The sequence below is a fragment of the Xiphophorus maculatus genome, chromosome 20 (genome assembly GCF_002775205.1).
Source record: "Xiphophorus maculatus strain JP 163 A chromosome 20, X_maculatus-5.0-male, whole genome shotgun sequence".
Taxonomy (NCBI): domain Eukaryota; kingdom Metazoa; phylum Chordata; class Actinopteri; order Cyprinodontiformes; family Poeciliidae; genus Xiphophorus; species Xiphophorus maculatus.
The window spans coordinates 3,560,030-3,575,322 of NC_036462.1; the positions used below are offsets into that span (position 1 = coordinate 3,560,030).

General features: G+C 44.1%; 1 protein-coding gene across 7 annotated transcripts in view; it reads left to right on the forward strand.

Annotated features, from left to right (window-relative positions):
• Window positions 1-15,293, forward strand: part of chd6 (chromodomain helicase DNA binding protein 6) — a 66,284-nt gene that overhangs the window by 44,935 nt on the left and 6,056 nt on the right. For 6 of the 7 annotated variants that reach the window (XM_023324714.1, XM_023324713.1, XM_023324719.1 and 3 more), the window contains exons 23-40: window positions 5-207; window positions 307-387; window positions 1,656-1,774; window positions 1,857-2,016; window positions 2,240-2,329; window positions 2,441-2,544; window positions 3,652-3,781; window positions 5,141-5,219; window positions 5,516-5,606; window positions 6,926-7,298; window positions 7,374-7,582; window positions 7,785-7,882; window positions 8,020-8,772; window positions 9,369-9,623; window positions 10,323-10,566; window positions 11,098-12,363; window positions 12,870-13,021; window positions 13,718-13,963. In XM_023324714.1, the coding sequence (XP_023180482.1) occupies window positions 5-207; window positions 307-387; window positions 1,656-1,774; window positions 1,857-2,016; window positions 2,240-2,329; window positions 2,441-2,544; window positions 3,652-3,781; window positions 5,141-5,219; window positions 5,516-5,606; window positions 6,926-7,298; window positions 7,374-7,582; window positions 7,785-7,882; window positions 8,020-8,772; window positions 9,369-9,623; window positions 10,323-10,566; window positions 11,098-12,363; window positions 12,870-13,021; window positions 13,718-13,963 (4,653 nt within the window). The remainder of the gene's footprint in view (window positions 1-4; window positions 208-306; window positions 388-1,655; window positions 1,775-1,856; window positions 2,017-2,239; window positions 2,330-2,440; window positions 2,545-3,651; window positions 3,782-5,140; window positions 5,220-5,515; window positions 5,607-6,925; window positions 7,299-7,373; window positions 7,583-7,784; window positions 7,883-8,019; window positions 8,773-9,368; window positions 9,624-10,322; window positions 10,567-11,097; window positions 12,364-12,869; window positions 13,022-13,717; window positions 13,964-15,293) is intronic. The other variant, XM_023324717.1, reaches the window with a different exon arrangement.

Sequence of the window (15,293 nt, forward strand, 5' to 3'; positions counted from 1 at the left end):
CCAGGAGTCCCTGGTGATCGACACGCCGCGCGTCAGGAAACAAACCCGCCACTACAACTCCTTCGAGGACGACGAGTTGATGGAGTTTTCCGAGCTGGACAGCGACTCGGAGGAGCGGCCGTGTCGGACCCGTCGCCTTGGCGAACGCGCCCGGCGGTACCTCCGCGCCGAATGCTTCAGGGTCGAGAAGAATCTCCTGATCTTCGGGTACGACGCCCAAATTCTCCCAATGTTTCCTGCTGACGCTTCAGAGCGTGTGAGATCTGCAGCGGCGTGTTTGTTGTTTATCTGAATCTTGGTTTCCAGTTGGGGTCGGTGGAAGGACATCCTGAACCACGGTCGCTTTAAATGGCACCTGGCGGAGCGAGACATGGAGGTGATCTGTCGGTAAGAAAAACTCCTGGGATCCTTCAAAGTGCTTGAATTTCAATGAGTTTCAAGGTTTGGAAAGAGCTTGGGTTCTTAATAAAGTCCTTGGAAGTGTTTGATATTCAAACAGAACAATTTTGTACTAATGTGTAATCGAATTTTTGATTAAAAGCCTAAATTTAGAAAACATTATTTACAGTTGAAACCAAATATTTTCATACATCTAAGAAAAAGACAGATAATTTTTTCTCACTGTGAGTTAAATCAGAGTAAACTTCTCTTGATTTTGGTCAGTTAGAATTACCAAAATTATTAATATTTGATAAATGACAGAAGATTTGCCAGAACATCGACCAGATGTTACTCCTGAAGGCGACGGCAGGAAGTCGTTGTAGGATGGCGGCGCTTTTTTACAACCTTTTTGAATGTTGTGTCTTAGTGTGTGATTTGTAGCAGTAAAACCAGCTGCCCAAACTTTCTGGAGTTCAACTTGGGTTGCTAGGTAACGGACTAAGTTTGGGTGGCATTGCTAGGTAACGGGCTAAGCTTGGCTGGGGTTGCTAGGTAATGGGCTAAGCTTGGCTGGCGTTGCTAGGTAATGGGCTAAGCTTGGCTGGCATTGCTAGGTAAGGGGCTAAGCTTGGCTGGGGTTGCTAGGTAACGGGCTAAGCTTGGCTGGGGTTGCTAGGTAACGGCACAGGCCCATAGAATGTGACTTGGACTGGTTTTACAAGCAGTTGAAACCCAAATGGAAGAAAGAAAAAAAAACGCGTAAAACGTGAGTTTTGCATTTAAGGTCTGATTTAATCTGACTAAACTTTTCTTGTTTTAGGTCAGTTAGAATCAACAGTAGTTATTTTTATTTGCTAAATGAAAGAAAATCTCAGTTTTTTGGAAATGTTTCGCAACTTTCTTGATATATTGTGATATATTTAATTTGAGCAGGAAAGCAATTTCCCTTAACACAATTTGTAATGAATATTTATTATTACTAGTAGCTTAATGATCATTTTATGTTCTGTACTTTAAACATAGTTGTTGAAACTGAGGGATGTTTTTTGTTTTGTTTATATTTTAGTTTAACTTGTCCCTGTTGTTGAATGTAGAAAACTGTCCCAAAAATAATTGCGTTAATAAGTAATAACAAATATGTTTCTTTTTGGTTCATTTGCATTGTTTTTATCTCCACAGTCTGGAAACGTCTGAAAACTTACCTTGTTAATGCTTGAACTTTCCTTGTTTTAAGTGAAAGCATTCAGACATAGTTTGACTGTTTTATCCTTTAGGGCTCTGCTGGTTTACTGCCTGAAACACTACAAAGGTGACGACAAGATCAAGAGCTTCATCTGGGATCTGATCTCTCCTTCTAAAGACGGACAGGACCAGGCGCTGCTCAACCATTCGGGTTAGATTTCCTCCGCCCACATGCAACGCGCTCTGCTTTATTTTTACCAGTTCAGGTTAATGCGTCTCGTTTGGGTGCGCAGGTCTGTCTGCTCCGGTTCCTCGGGGCAGGAAGGGGAAGAAGCTGAAGAATCAGCTGAACGTTCCCGACGTTAAAAACGTTGACTGGCTGGTCCACTGTAACCCTGAGGTGGTGCTTCAGGACGAGAGCTACAAGAAACACCTCAAACAGCACTGCAACAAGTCAGTATAGGAGCTCAGATTGAGTAACGCTAGAAGGTTTTTCTCTATCTTAGATAGTTTTAAAGAAACATAAGATGGAAGAGCTGCAACCTTTTCTCAGTCCAGCTAAATAAAACTCATTTTGAGCAGCTGGTGTCCTCCTCTCAGTGCACTTCACATGATAAATTAGCTTTAGCTTCAGTTTTCATTTCCAACCTTTGCCACTTTTACTTTGATGCCACAGGGTGCTGCTGAGGGTGAGGATGCTTTACTACCTGAAGGTGGAGGTTCTGGGTGAGGCTGCCAATCAATCTCAGGAGGGGGTACCTGCCAGGTACGTAGCAAACATGGCGGATGTAGAATGAAATCAAGACAAAAGGACTCTGTTAGTCAATAAATGGTCCAGATCCAGACGGTAACAGCTTGATTATTTGTGCATCGACAGTAAGCTGGAGGTGTCGCTACCTGACATCGACTACATTGAGATTCCAGTGACTTGGTGGGACGCAGACGCTGACAAGTCTCTCCTCATAGGAGTCCACAAACACGGTGAGACTCGGAAAGTTGCTGTCATTTCATCCCAGTAACACTGAGATTACTGCTGAGGTTTGAAATTCACTCAACTTCTACGTCACAGAGGCTGCTTCAAATCCTTGAAAGAGTTTGATGTTCAACCTGTAATAAAGTGCAATCTAACGTTTGATTTAAAGCCTAAAATTAGAAAACATTATTTAGAGTTGAAACCAGATGTTTCATACTCCTAATAAAAAACTGTAAACATTTTTTTCTCACGGTATGAAGTCAAATCAGACTAAACTTCTCTTGTTTTAGGTCGGTTAGAATTAAGCGGGGCTGGGGTTGCTAGGTAACGGGCCTGGCCTGGCGGGGGTTGCTAGGTAACGGCACAATGCCCATAGAATGTGACGTAACAATTGGGAGGTTTTTGAAACGGCTCAGTCTCCAGATACCAAACGGACATTAACCCATTGCCAAAAAAACGCCTGGATTTTTCAGGAGCGATTTTTCTATTTTTAGAAGCAGTTGAGACTCAAATGGAAGTAAAAAAAAAAGTGGAAATATGAGTTTTGCATAATAAACTCCCCTTGTATCAGACTAAACTTTTCTTGTTTTAAGTCGGTTAGAATCACCAGTTATTTCTATAAGCTAAATGACAGAAAACTTGGCAAGAACATTTTTAGAGACTCTTTTGTTTTGTAACTTTCTTTGTGGTTATTTTACCTCAGCATGATTTATTTTGATTTTTTTTCTATGTAATGTAATGCTGACTATTCCTAAAAGCTCAGTGATTTATTGATCGTCTTATATTTTAAGGAGCAGTATTGAAATTTGGAGATATTTTAAAGAAATTATTTTTTTGTTTTCTGACCAGTTTAATTTACTTTGTCCATTCTGTAACATTTAGAATAATGTCACGGATAAATAATTAATAACTGTAATAAATATTATATAGTAATGAACTGAAGCTGTATTTTTTTGTGTGATGCTGGAAATGTTTGAAAACTTCCCTTAAAAATGCTCGATTTGCTCATTTTGTAGTTTTTTGGTCTTTTTTGCTTTAATTTAATGAAACGTGAGCAGCATTTTGCTTCCTGCTGTGTGTTTTAACTCTGTTTTTCTGTTCCTGTCCGCTGACAGGATACGAGCGTTACAACGCCATGCGGGCCGATCCCGACCTCTGCTTCCTGGAAAGAGTTGGGATGCCGGACGTCACAGCTCTGTCTGCAGAGCAGGGAGGATCGGAGGCGGCTGCTGAACTGACGGACAGGTGAAAATTAGGATTAATTCACACACAAAAAAACAGAAGTTTAATTTGCATTTAAAGACATCAGACTTTTCATGTAGACAGGAAAAAGTTGAATAAAGCATTGGAGAAAGGTAAACTAAATTAAGTTTTGTTGACTTGCAGCAGTAGGAGGTAAAGAACTGCTACTAGATGATTCCCTTCTGGACAGAAATTAACTTTTATATCCATTTTTCCCTGTTTATAAATTACAAGTGGAACTTTTGATGCTTTGCTTGATGAATTTTACTCCACAAAGCAGATCACCTGCCAGATTTTACCTCTCTTCTTTTTTATTATCCTTACACTGCAAAAACGCAAAAAAAATCTTATCAAGTAATTTTGATCTAGTTCCTAGTGCGAATATCTCTGTACATTTGAAATAAGACCAAACTAGCTCGAAAGTAACTTTTCAGCAAGTTATAGGAACTTGTTAGAGTAAATAATATGAAAAAGAACTAGTTCCACGCTGTACTTTTACTTGAAGTGTCACTTTTGTCAATGTTCTGGATTCTTTTCCCACTGTGAGACACTGAATAAAAACACTGAATAAAAAACATTCAGTTCCTTGTTTTGTTAAAGATTTATAAGAAAAGAAACTGATTTGGAAAAAGTTTCTTTTGCCTGACTTTGTTACATGCGTTATATATATGAATTATTGTCATTTTGGCCTTTAAAATACCAACATTTCCATTTAACTTTATATTTTGGTTCATCTGATGATCATCTGACGGCAATTTTTAAATATTAATGATTGTTCTAGTCAGTTACTCAGTACTTAAGTCGCCTTTTTTCTTTTTCTCCGAAGAGTTTTTGCGGCGCTAGCGGCTCGTATTTTTTCTACAGTAGGCAGACAGGAAGGAGGGTGAGGAGAGGGGGGAAGACATGCGGTAAAGGTTGTTGGGACCGGGAGTCGAACCTGCGACGTCCGCGTCGAGGACTAAGGCCTCCAAACGTGGGGCGTGCTAACCCGCTGCGCCACCACAGCACGCCCCTTAAGTCGCCTTTTTACCAGATACTTTTTATCTTTACTTGAGCAAAACGTGGCGTTCAAATCCTTCAAGTCAAGGTCAGATTTGTTTCCGTCTGAAATAAACTCCTGGTTCTTAATGACTCTGATTTGAATCTTTTTACTTTCCTCATAGATTCTCTCAGTTTCAGGTTTAGTTTCTTGCTAAAGACATTTGTTGCAGCGTTTTTCTCTCTCTCCTGAGATCACAGCAGCGTTTTGATGACGAACGTCCTCTGAACAGCCGCTCTGATGATAGATCTTTGTTCCTCTTTAGCGCCGTCATCGTTTGTTAACTTATTTCCCCCTTCAATGTCTTTTTTTTACCCTGTCAGCAGCTGTAAAACGGAGGAGGCGAAGGAGAAACCGGAAAGCAAAGCGAACGGAGAGGAGGACCAAGACGACAACAGACAGGTAGAGCTCAGGGTTTTTGCTTTTTTTGTTGCACATTTGGTAGAAATCTGCCTTGTGGGTGCTGTAAAAGTAACAGATTTACAGATGGAACTCATTAAAATGGATTGTTCTGTTTAGGAAAATCTAATTCACAATTTTTTATTGCTTATTTATGGATGCTGAGAGAGCTTGGGGCGCTGCAGTTTTAAGAAAACACACACAACCTGTTAAAATACAGGAAAACACCAGAAACTGGAATCCAAACAGCATCTCTGCGACCTAAAGAGCTGATTTAAAACTGCTTTTTTGCCTGGCAGGAAACCTGTTCCAGCATCGTCACATCAGAGATACCCGACAGCACGGCTCAGGCCGAGGCGGCGGACCAGCAGCAGCAGAAAGACGTTCCAGGTGAAAAACGCTTCCTGTTAGCCAGTAAACCAGAGGATATTTTCACTTAGGCCTCTCACAATTAGCAATAAATCAATTTACCGCATCATAAATGAAAACACCTCAATAATTTCCATTTGCATGATGTATCGTTTCTCTTTTTCTACCAAAGTCTGGATGATAAACATCTTCAGTCTGGTGTTTTGGTCTCAACTATCCCCTTTTCTGAAGAACAATTTTGTTTAGAGAAACTTCATAATTCATTTTATTTCTTGTTTTGTTTATTTACTTAGGATATTTAAAATGTCTTCCAGTTCATTAGTTAAATGTTCATTAGAATTTAAAGTTTATTGATCTTTGAGAATCTGTTCTTGAATTATTAGGCCATTACCGTTAATAATTGCTTACCGCAATAATTTCTGGGACAATTTATTGTTCAGCAACATTTGTGACAGGCCTATCTCCACTCCTGACTAAAACCTTTAAGACCAGTTGAAAAATGGCAGCAATTCATATTTTGACCTTAAGAAGAATCTTAAGTAAAGCTTCAAAGAGCCGAAAAGAAGGAATGGCAGTGAGACAAATTTATTGCAAACAATCACTAAGCTGAAATGTGCTGTTCATCAGATGTTCAAAAGTTTAAGACCTCAGCATTTAAAAGCCTAAAACTTTGCAAAAATGTGGATTCAATGTCATTTTCTGTCCGAAATAATTTCCCTGCTGGGATGAATAAAGTAATTCTATTCTATTCTATTCTATTCTATTCTATTCTATATCCAAAAGGTTATGGAACAAAACATTAAAATCGTCACTGGAGTCAACTGCAGAATTTGCTAATTTTTATCCTTCCAGTTGAGTCCTGACTGCTTCTTAAAATAGTTCAAGCGCTTCAGAAAAACAGTCACACAGAAACACAATAAGTTAAAACCCTTTGTGTCTGGAAAATCCAGACCTCTGGAAACCGTTCCTGCTGTTCCAGCTGACTAAACCATGTTTAGTGGTTTATTTTAGCTGGTTTAATAACCAGCTGACTAAACCACGTTTAGTCAGCTGTTTTTATTTGTTGTACAACGGCTGCTGGAAAATACAAGAGTTTTGTGGTTGACTTACCATCCAGAAATAAATAAAATTACCCTAAAAAAAGACCTTAAAACAAACTCCTTTATTTTGTTGAAAAGTTGCTTGTAATTTAGTTTTGTCTTATTTCGAGTGAATTAAGATGTTTGCTCTAGAAACTAGACCAGAAAAACTTGGTAATATTTTCTACTTTTGCACTTTGAAGCTCTACTAAAGTTCAGTGCAACATCTGAATTCTTCTTCAAACCATTTTCCCTTCACAGATTCTCAGACGCCAGCCGACCCGTGCAACCAAGATGGACCCCTGGTTACCACGACGACGACGGGCACCGGGTCGGGCGTGGCATCTCTTCACGTCGTCCAGGCGCGGCCGCTGTGGCCCGCCGGCCCGGCCCTGACGGCCCGGTTCCGCCGCCTGATCACGGCCTACCAGCGCTTCACGCTGCGCAGGGAGCCTCTGCTGCGGCACGACTTCCTGCTGCACGACGGCCTGGTCGGCATGGCGATGGGGGGCGCGGGGTCGGCTCACGGTCACCACGGTGGCGGGCCGCTGGCCTGGCAGCTGGGCGAGGAGCTGAGGAGGTGCTCGGTGGTTTCCACGGAGACGGATCCGTTGTTCCTGGAGTGGCAGAGGAGGTGACGCCGCTGCAGATTGTGGTTTTATCGGGTTTTCCCCGCCATCAGGGATTCATCCCCCTGGTTCCGTTCCAGGTGGACCCGCCGGGAGCAGGCGGACTTTTACCGCACCGTTTCGTCCTTCGGCGTTGTCTACGATCCGGAGAGGAAGGTGTTCGACTGGTCCCAGTTCAGAGCGCTGGCCCGGCTGGAGAGGAAGACGGACGAGAGCCTGGAGCGATACTTCAACTCGTTCGTCAACATGTGCAGGACGGCCTGCAAGCTTCCGCCGAAGAAAGAAGAAGGTACCGAGGCTCAAAATGGCTGCCGGGAAATGCAATCTTTTTGCTCTGCCAACTTTGGTGGAATTTTCTGAATTTCTCTGGGAGCAGGACGTAGTCACGCTTTGAAATGCAGATTTCCAATGAATCTTATTTTCAGGAATAAATGCAGAACTTTTGCTAAACAAGACGTTTAATATTGATAATCTCCACTTTGTTTACTCAGGGTTGGAAGATCCGGGCGTTCTTGTGGAGCCGCTGACCGAAGAGCGCGCCGCCAGGACGCTGTATCGCATCGAGTTGCTGAGGAAGATCCGAGAGCAGGTCGGGTCTCTGCAGAAACTGTTTGCTTTTCTGGGCCTCCGTAGTTGAAGCGGTTTTCTGTTTATGTCCAGAGATGTTTGTCCCTTCTGGGCCTCTGTAGTTGAAGCAGTTCTGTAAAGCTTAGTGTTGACCTGCAGGTTCTGCGCCACCCGCTCCTGTCGGCCCGCCTCCAGCTGTGCCGGCCGTCCCTCTACCTCCCCGTCTGGTGGGAGAGCGGGAAGCACGACCGGGACCTGCTGGTCGGTGCGGCCCGCCACGGCCTCAGCCGCACCGACTTCTACATCCTCAACGACCCGCAGCTCAGCTTCCTGGAGGCTCACAGGAACTACGTCAGGCGGCACCCCGCTCATCTTCATCCCCACAGCCATCATCACCCTCACCACCCTGGGATGGCGGCGTCTTCGTCCCAGCTGCCTCACTGCTGCCTGTACGAGTCGGGGCTCGGCCATCACTCCCCTCAGCCTCCGGAGTATCCGCACCAGGCCTCCAACCACCACCAGCACCACCAGCAGCCGCCGCCCACGCCCTCGCCCTCCTCTTCCTCATCCTCCTCCTCTCACCCCCACCTTCAGCCTCCGCCGCTGGACGCCGGGGACTCCGGCTCGCCCAGCCTGGGCTTGGTACCGGGGTCGCGGGTGGACTTCCTGGACTGCGCTCCGTTGGATGAGACGCTGGAGCTGGGGGCGCTGCACGGAGGGAAGGTCTGCAAGGACGCGCTCAACGGGTTCCCCTTCAACTCCGCCACCGGGGGTCAGAGCATGCTCAACTCATACGGAGTGGGCGGAGCCGACCTGGACGCCAACCTGAGGAGCGACGTCCTGGTCGGTGAGCAGGGCTCGTCGGAGGAAACGGGGCTGCTGGCGCCGTCGGTGGAGCTGGATCAGCTACAGGTACGCAGCGTCTCAGACCGGTCAGAGAACAGGTAACATGTAATTAAAATCTTAAAATGTTACATCAATCAAGTCTATTTGTGTAGCACAAGGCAGCTCAGAGTACTTTACACCGACCTTACTTTAGAGAAATAAGAAGAAGAAGAGAGAGAGGGAGACCGGGCCCAGCGGGAATGTGCCGATCCTCCTGCGGAGCCACTCCAGGCCGCCTCATGTTACACTTTATCTGTTGTTTTTGAAAGATTAAATCAGATTTAAAATATAGTAAAATAGATTCTTTTCCTCAGAATGCTTCTGTTTCAGGTTGAACAGCATTAGATATAAAACTTAGATCAGCAGAAAAAAGTCACCACTTGAAGCTGGTTTGGTTTTTGGATTCCCAGTTTTCTGACAATAAGTTCAAACTTTTCAGTAATTATGGCTAAAAAAGGAGGATTTACTTAATAAAACATGTAATTTTGAGATGTTAACTAGTTCTTAAGGTATGTCCTTTTCCAAAGCACATTTTCATCTTTTTAGTGTTTTGTTAGCTCCTTTCACTGCATTTCTTAAATCTCCTTTCTTGGTATTTTCTGAATCTGTCTGGTTTCCTGCAGGCTCCCTGGGACAGCGCAGATCACACCAGTCCAGCTGAGCACATGTTCAACGAGTCTGACCCCATCCTCGGCCCCGCCGCCCTGGAGACGGGCTTCCTGGAGGAGGAGGATGAGGAGGCTCAGGGGGGAGACAGAGGAGGAGAGGAAGGAAGGACTCTGGAGGAGTGTTTAGGCCTCCCACCTTCATCCACTCCGTCTCACCCTTCGACGGGGGATTCAGTGGAGCCGCTGTCGTCAAGCTACATGCTCTTTAAGGTGGAACTATGAGAACCTTAACATGTAGATGTTTAATTTGGTGTATTTAAATTAGCTAATCTACCGCCGCAGTGTTTGCTTAGCTACTAGCAGCCGTAGCTAATTTACCACATTGATCACTTTTTAATAATCGCAAAATAAACATGATGCCTGAAAACATAAAAACGGTAACGGACTGAATGTTCTGTTCTTGGTGTGAATGTTTTTTGGTGTTGAATCCTGAGACAGGAGGTGCCACTGTTGTCAGTTGCTATGGCAACAAGTCTGCGTGTAGCGTAGCTGACACAAAGGATGAGAAAAAGTGGTTGTTCTTTAACAATTTTTTCCCTTTTTATGGCACACTTTACTAAACTGATGATACCTACATCTCCAGGTTTCATTTAGTAAACTGTTCTAGCGCGGCTATCAGCGCGGCATGTAAAAGAATCGTCTTTTCGCCTGCCAGCGTTGTGCGCATGTGCTAAATTTCTGGATGTAAACAATAAGTGTCTGTAGCGGCCGACAGACGCCGTCCTATCCAGTCATATACGCCAGTGGTTCTCACCATTTTAACCGACTCGTCGCTGTGTCATTAACAAAGTGTAGGTTGGTGATTTTAGCACACTTGGTGCTAAAATCGGTGCCAATTATTGCTCAGAAAAGATGAAGATGAAGAATAAACCTGCAGTAATCCAGACTCCTCTGTGTTCAATCCTTCAGGACATTGGCGTGAACGAAGAGGCCAGTCCGGATCAAACGGACCTGTCGGCCAGTCCGCCGCTCCCCTACGTCCCGCCTCCACCCCTCTCTTTACCCGACATCACCGCCCACGAGCCGCAGGATGGACTCGGCCACTCCAACGTCTCCGAGAGCTTGATCCACCCAGCGGAGGAAGGAGACGACCAGGAAGGAGGCGCTGGGTTTGAATTCGAAGACAAAGATGAAGAGGAAGCAGAGAAGGAAGGTACGTCAAATTTTATTAAGACAGTTTAGACTTCAAGGAAATCTCCTTTTAATTCCACATTTCAGAAATTAATGAAAGTGAGGACAGTAGCGACCGTCTTAGGAAAACTAGTGAAATAGTTATTGGGACCTGACACGATAACAAATGTTATTGGACAATATATTTTCCTGGAAGTTATGATATTGTTGCTTTGAGACATTTTTGACTAATGTAATGGTAATGGCATAAAAATGCAAGAACACATTCTCAAAGATGAATAAACTTTAAATTCACACTGGAACAGGAAGACATTCTTAATATCCAAAATAAATGAACAAAACAAGAGAAACAAATAAAATGAGTCAGGAAGTCTCTGTAAACAAAACCCTCAAAAAAAGGGCTAGTTCAGAATAAAAGACCAAACTGCAAACTTTTATCATTCAGATTTTGGTAGAAAACGAGAGAAAAGATAAATTATACAAATGGAAGTTATTGAGCTTGTTTTAATTTAACTAATTGATTTATTAGTGTTTTTGTTGTTTCTGCTGAAAGGTGCGGACCGTGGCGTCGGCGTCCTGGACGTTCCCCAGATGGAGGACGGAGAACGGGAGCTGGATAAGACGGAGGAGATCCTGCAGCGACTTTCTCCGGACCTCCAGGACGATAGCGAGGATTTGTCCCGGGAGGTGCAGCCGTACCTGGGGAAGCTGGAGCAGGACGGCAGCTTGGCGTGTCCGGCGTCCATCGAGGCGCCGCCAGAAGACGTGGACGGCCTGATCCTGTATCAGACCGAAGAGGAACGCTCGATGGACAGTTCTCTTGATGCCGAAGCGTTTATCCGGAACGAAACCGGAGAGTTTTTGGAAATGAAGGAGAGCTGTGAAAGTTCTGGTGGCGGTTTTGGCGCGGATCAGGTTAACGAGATCTCCGAGGGTCGGCTGGACTGCGTCTCTCTGGGCGACGCTGTGGAGGAACCGATGGAGGATAAACCTGGTCTGATGGCGATGGCCGGGTCAGAGTTAGCAGAACCCAGAGAGCGTACCGTCTCAATAGATCCCAACCTGAACCGGAGCGAAACCTCGTCTTTCTCTCTGGATCGAGAAAATCTCCTGGATCAAAATGAAATCAAGGCTAATTTGACTTTAAACGACGTCGATGCGAAGTCATCGGATCTTAAATTCTCCATCGATGAAGAGAAGAAGCCACTGCGTTTCGTGATTCCGAAAACCGAGGCAGCAGAGGACGTCTGCCCAGACAGCTCCGACATCAAGCATTCCCGTTTCCTCTCCTTCCCCATGAAGTCCGAGGACACCAAAGCCGAGCAACTGGAGTTTCCTTTGCGTTCACCGTTGCTCGACGTCAAACCCGAAGACCTCAGCCTCTCCATGAAGTCCGAGAGCTTCGACGTCAAACCCGAAGTCCTGCAGTTTGTCGCTTTCTCGGACGGCGGCAATATCAAACCGGAAGTGAAGCCGGCCAACCTGCGGTTCGCTGTCTATCCGGACGGCGTGAGGTTCAAGGCGGAGATCAAACCAGAAGCTCTGAGGTTGGCCGGATTTCCGGAGACGTCCGTCGTCAAGCCCGAAAGCAAACCTGATGCTCTGGAGTTTGCGGCATTCCCGAACAGCTCTGGGATCAAAGCCGAGGTGAAGCCGGAGGTTCTGGAGTTCACAACCTCGTCTGAGGTCAAGATGGAGATGAAGCGGGAGACGCTGGAGGCGGACAGCACGGTCCTGACGCCGAAGCTGGAGCAGGGAGAATCAGCGGCGGAGAGTCCGCTGAAAGGCCAGGTGAAGGAGGAGAGGCCGAGCTCCCCGGGTACGAACGCAACCCCTTCCATTTCACCTTTCACCTTTCAGTCAGATTAAATCAATCTGATTGAATTAATCAGATTGAACCTTCTGATTCATTCAGCATTACTGGGTTGAATTTGAATATTAGGAATTTTTTTTTTTTAAATCTGACTTTTATTCTCAGATTAAAATCATAGGCCTGAGATTAAAACTGAAATTCTGAGAAAAAGTCAGAATTTTTATTAAAAAAACCAAAATTATATACTGTAATGATTTATGATTAAGTTAGTTTATAAAATCTGATGTGTAGGACAGACATAAATTTAATCCTTTATCTTCTACCTTTACCTTTTCAGTCAAATTGTTTAAATTGTTGCAGTTTTTTTAAACTATAAATAAATTATTTAATGACTGAATAAATAAAATCAATAAGTGAAACCATGAAATCAACAAAACAGTTTCATCCGTTTTATCCGTTTCATCGTCAGCTCGCGTTGCTCGCCGTGACTCGTTTTTCTGCTGTCTCCTCAGTTCCTGTGGTGGAAGGATATCCCGGCAGTCCGAGGTTTGCAGCTCCGGCTTCCATGTATGAGATTCCCGAAGGCCTGCATGAGAGCCGGGAGCCGACCATCGCTCAGCTGCTGCAGGAGAAGGCGCTCTTCTCCTTCTCTGAGTGGCCAAAGGTTCGCTCAGCCCTTCCTCAGCCTGATAGGGATGCAAGCTGGGCGGCCATTTTCTTTTAAACCCTGTTTTCCCTTCTATCAAGACGTAGGGATGTGATACCGATTCCAGTATCGATTCCACTTATCGATTAGGTTCCTTATCCTTTCTCATATGGATTTTCATCGAGTTAGGAAATAAACTCTAACAGTTTTTGTGCAGACAAAAACTGTTAGAGTTCATGAAAGATCCTTCCTTTACAGGAAGGATCTTTCAAGACTTAAGATTTCAGATGTTATTTATTTTTGTCTGTTATTTTACTCCTCCTTACAACGGCTCATTAGGGCCACTGCAGACAGAAAAAAGGACTACATTTCTGCTGAAAATCTCAGAAAATTTGAGATGAATCTCAAAATTTTTTAGAAAAAACCTGGAAATATGTGTTTCAAAGTTTAATTGGAAATTTTCTAAAAATCCCTTGAAATTTTGAGATTAATCTCAGAAATTTTCTATGAAAAAAATGAAAATGTCTGAGTTTCAAAAGTTGAAAATCTGCAAGAATAAATTTTGAGATCAATTTCAGAAATTTTGGTGGAAATTTACTTCAGCAGCTAAGAAGACCTGCCAGACGTGAAAACACCAAGTTCATTATGGAACAAAACAAACGGTAGTCCTAGGGGATTTATAGCTACAGCTGTGTTTGTGATCGCCCCCTGCAGGACAGAGTTATTATCAACCGGCTGGACAGCATCTGCCACGCCATCCTGAAAGGAAAATGGCCGTCATCGAGCGAGCAATACGACTCCCCTGGGTCCGTGGCGGCTAACTCGTGTCTGGCTAACAGTTTAGCGCAGCACCACCAGCACCGAGCCGGGTTCCTGTCCGGCGCCTCGCCGGGCCAGCCGCGGGTCCAGCTGGGCGGTCTGGGGTTCCCCGTCCCGCCGCCCCTCACACGACTTCCCAAGGTGAGGCGTTCTGCAAAAACCAGCAAATTAATTCAATATTCTCCGTTTTACACATCTATCACCCGTCTGCGTGTTTCTGTCTTCCATGCCATGGTTCTGTCCGGTTTGTGTCCCCAGAAGTGCTCAATGTCAAAAAGAATATCTGCTGCAGAATAATCAGAAACTCAAACCCAGAGGACGTTACACTGCAAAAACACAAAACCATATTCACTCAAAACAAGCTCCTACAGCTTCCAGAAAAGTTACTTTTAGTTAATTTTGTCTCATTTCAAGCGCACTAAGATATGTGGACTAGAAATGAGACAAAAATACTCCGATTTTGTGTTTTTTCATTGAATCCAGTGACTACACTGAAAAAAACACAAAATCTTACCAAGTATTCTTGGTCCAGAAAAACCTGAAGTCTGTTGTTGAAACTTGACAAAATTAATTCACTGTAAATGCAATAAACACAAATTAGTTAATAAATATGTAGATATTTTGCAGTGTTTTAAAAGCATTAAATAAGAAATAATGTTGAATTATCTTCAGTTAGTCCTGCAGCACTGATCACCTCCTGTCAACATGTTGCTTTGTTGCTTATTCTGTACCATGTAAAGCTTTTATATGTGGATATCAGTCTTGGGTAGATGATCCCGTTGCAGCGTGAAGACACACGTGCTACATCCTGCTGCCAGCTTCCTGCTGGAGGGCAAAAGCTGCTCGCCTACGATGACTAGCATTGGTTTTACTGTTAATATAACGAGCTAAATCTTAAATCTATGTGTGATATATAAAAGAAAAATTGACGCAGTGCTTTGCTACTAATTGTCAACACTACCACTAGGCCTGTCGCGATAAACGGTAAATCAATTAATCGCACGATAAATTAAAACTATCGATGTCATTTTAATTATCGGCATTATCGTCTCTTCTGTCCTTTTTCTCTTTCTGTTGATGTTACTCAATGAAAAAAGGCTCAACTCCGATGCTCTCCACTGACCCTCCTTTGTCATTTCCTCAGTGTAAAGCTCAGCGCACACAACACGATCTTAGAGCCGTCGGCCGATTGTCGGCCCATTTTCAAACCCTGACAGACCGCACATTAGCCGACAGAAATCCTAGGTATAACGGTTCCATCGGTTCGGTCCTGCCGTGTGGTGTCCAACAATGGGCACAAAATAATGGCTACAAGTTCAGTGAACTAATTTTAAAACCAGGTATTAATCAATGCTTTACTACAATCTACCTGCAATGCATGTGGCTAGTGTCAGCGTAAAGTCCTGACTGAATGAAAATCATTAGAACCTGTTTACGTCACGTTAACGAAGAACAGCTGAAAAGTTACCAG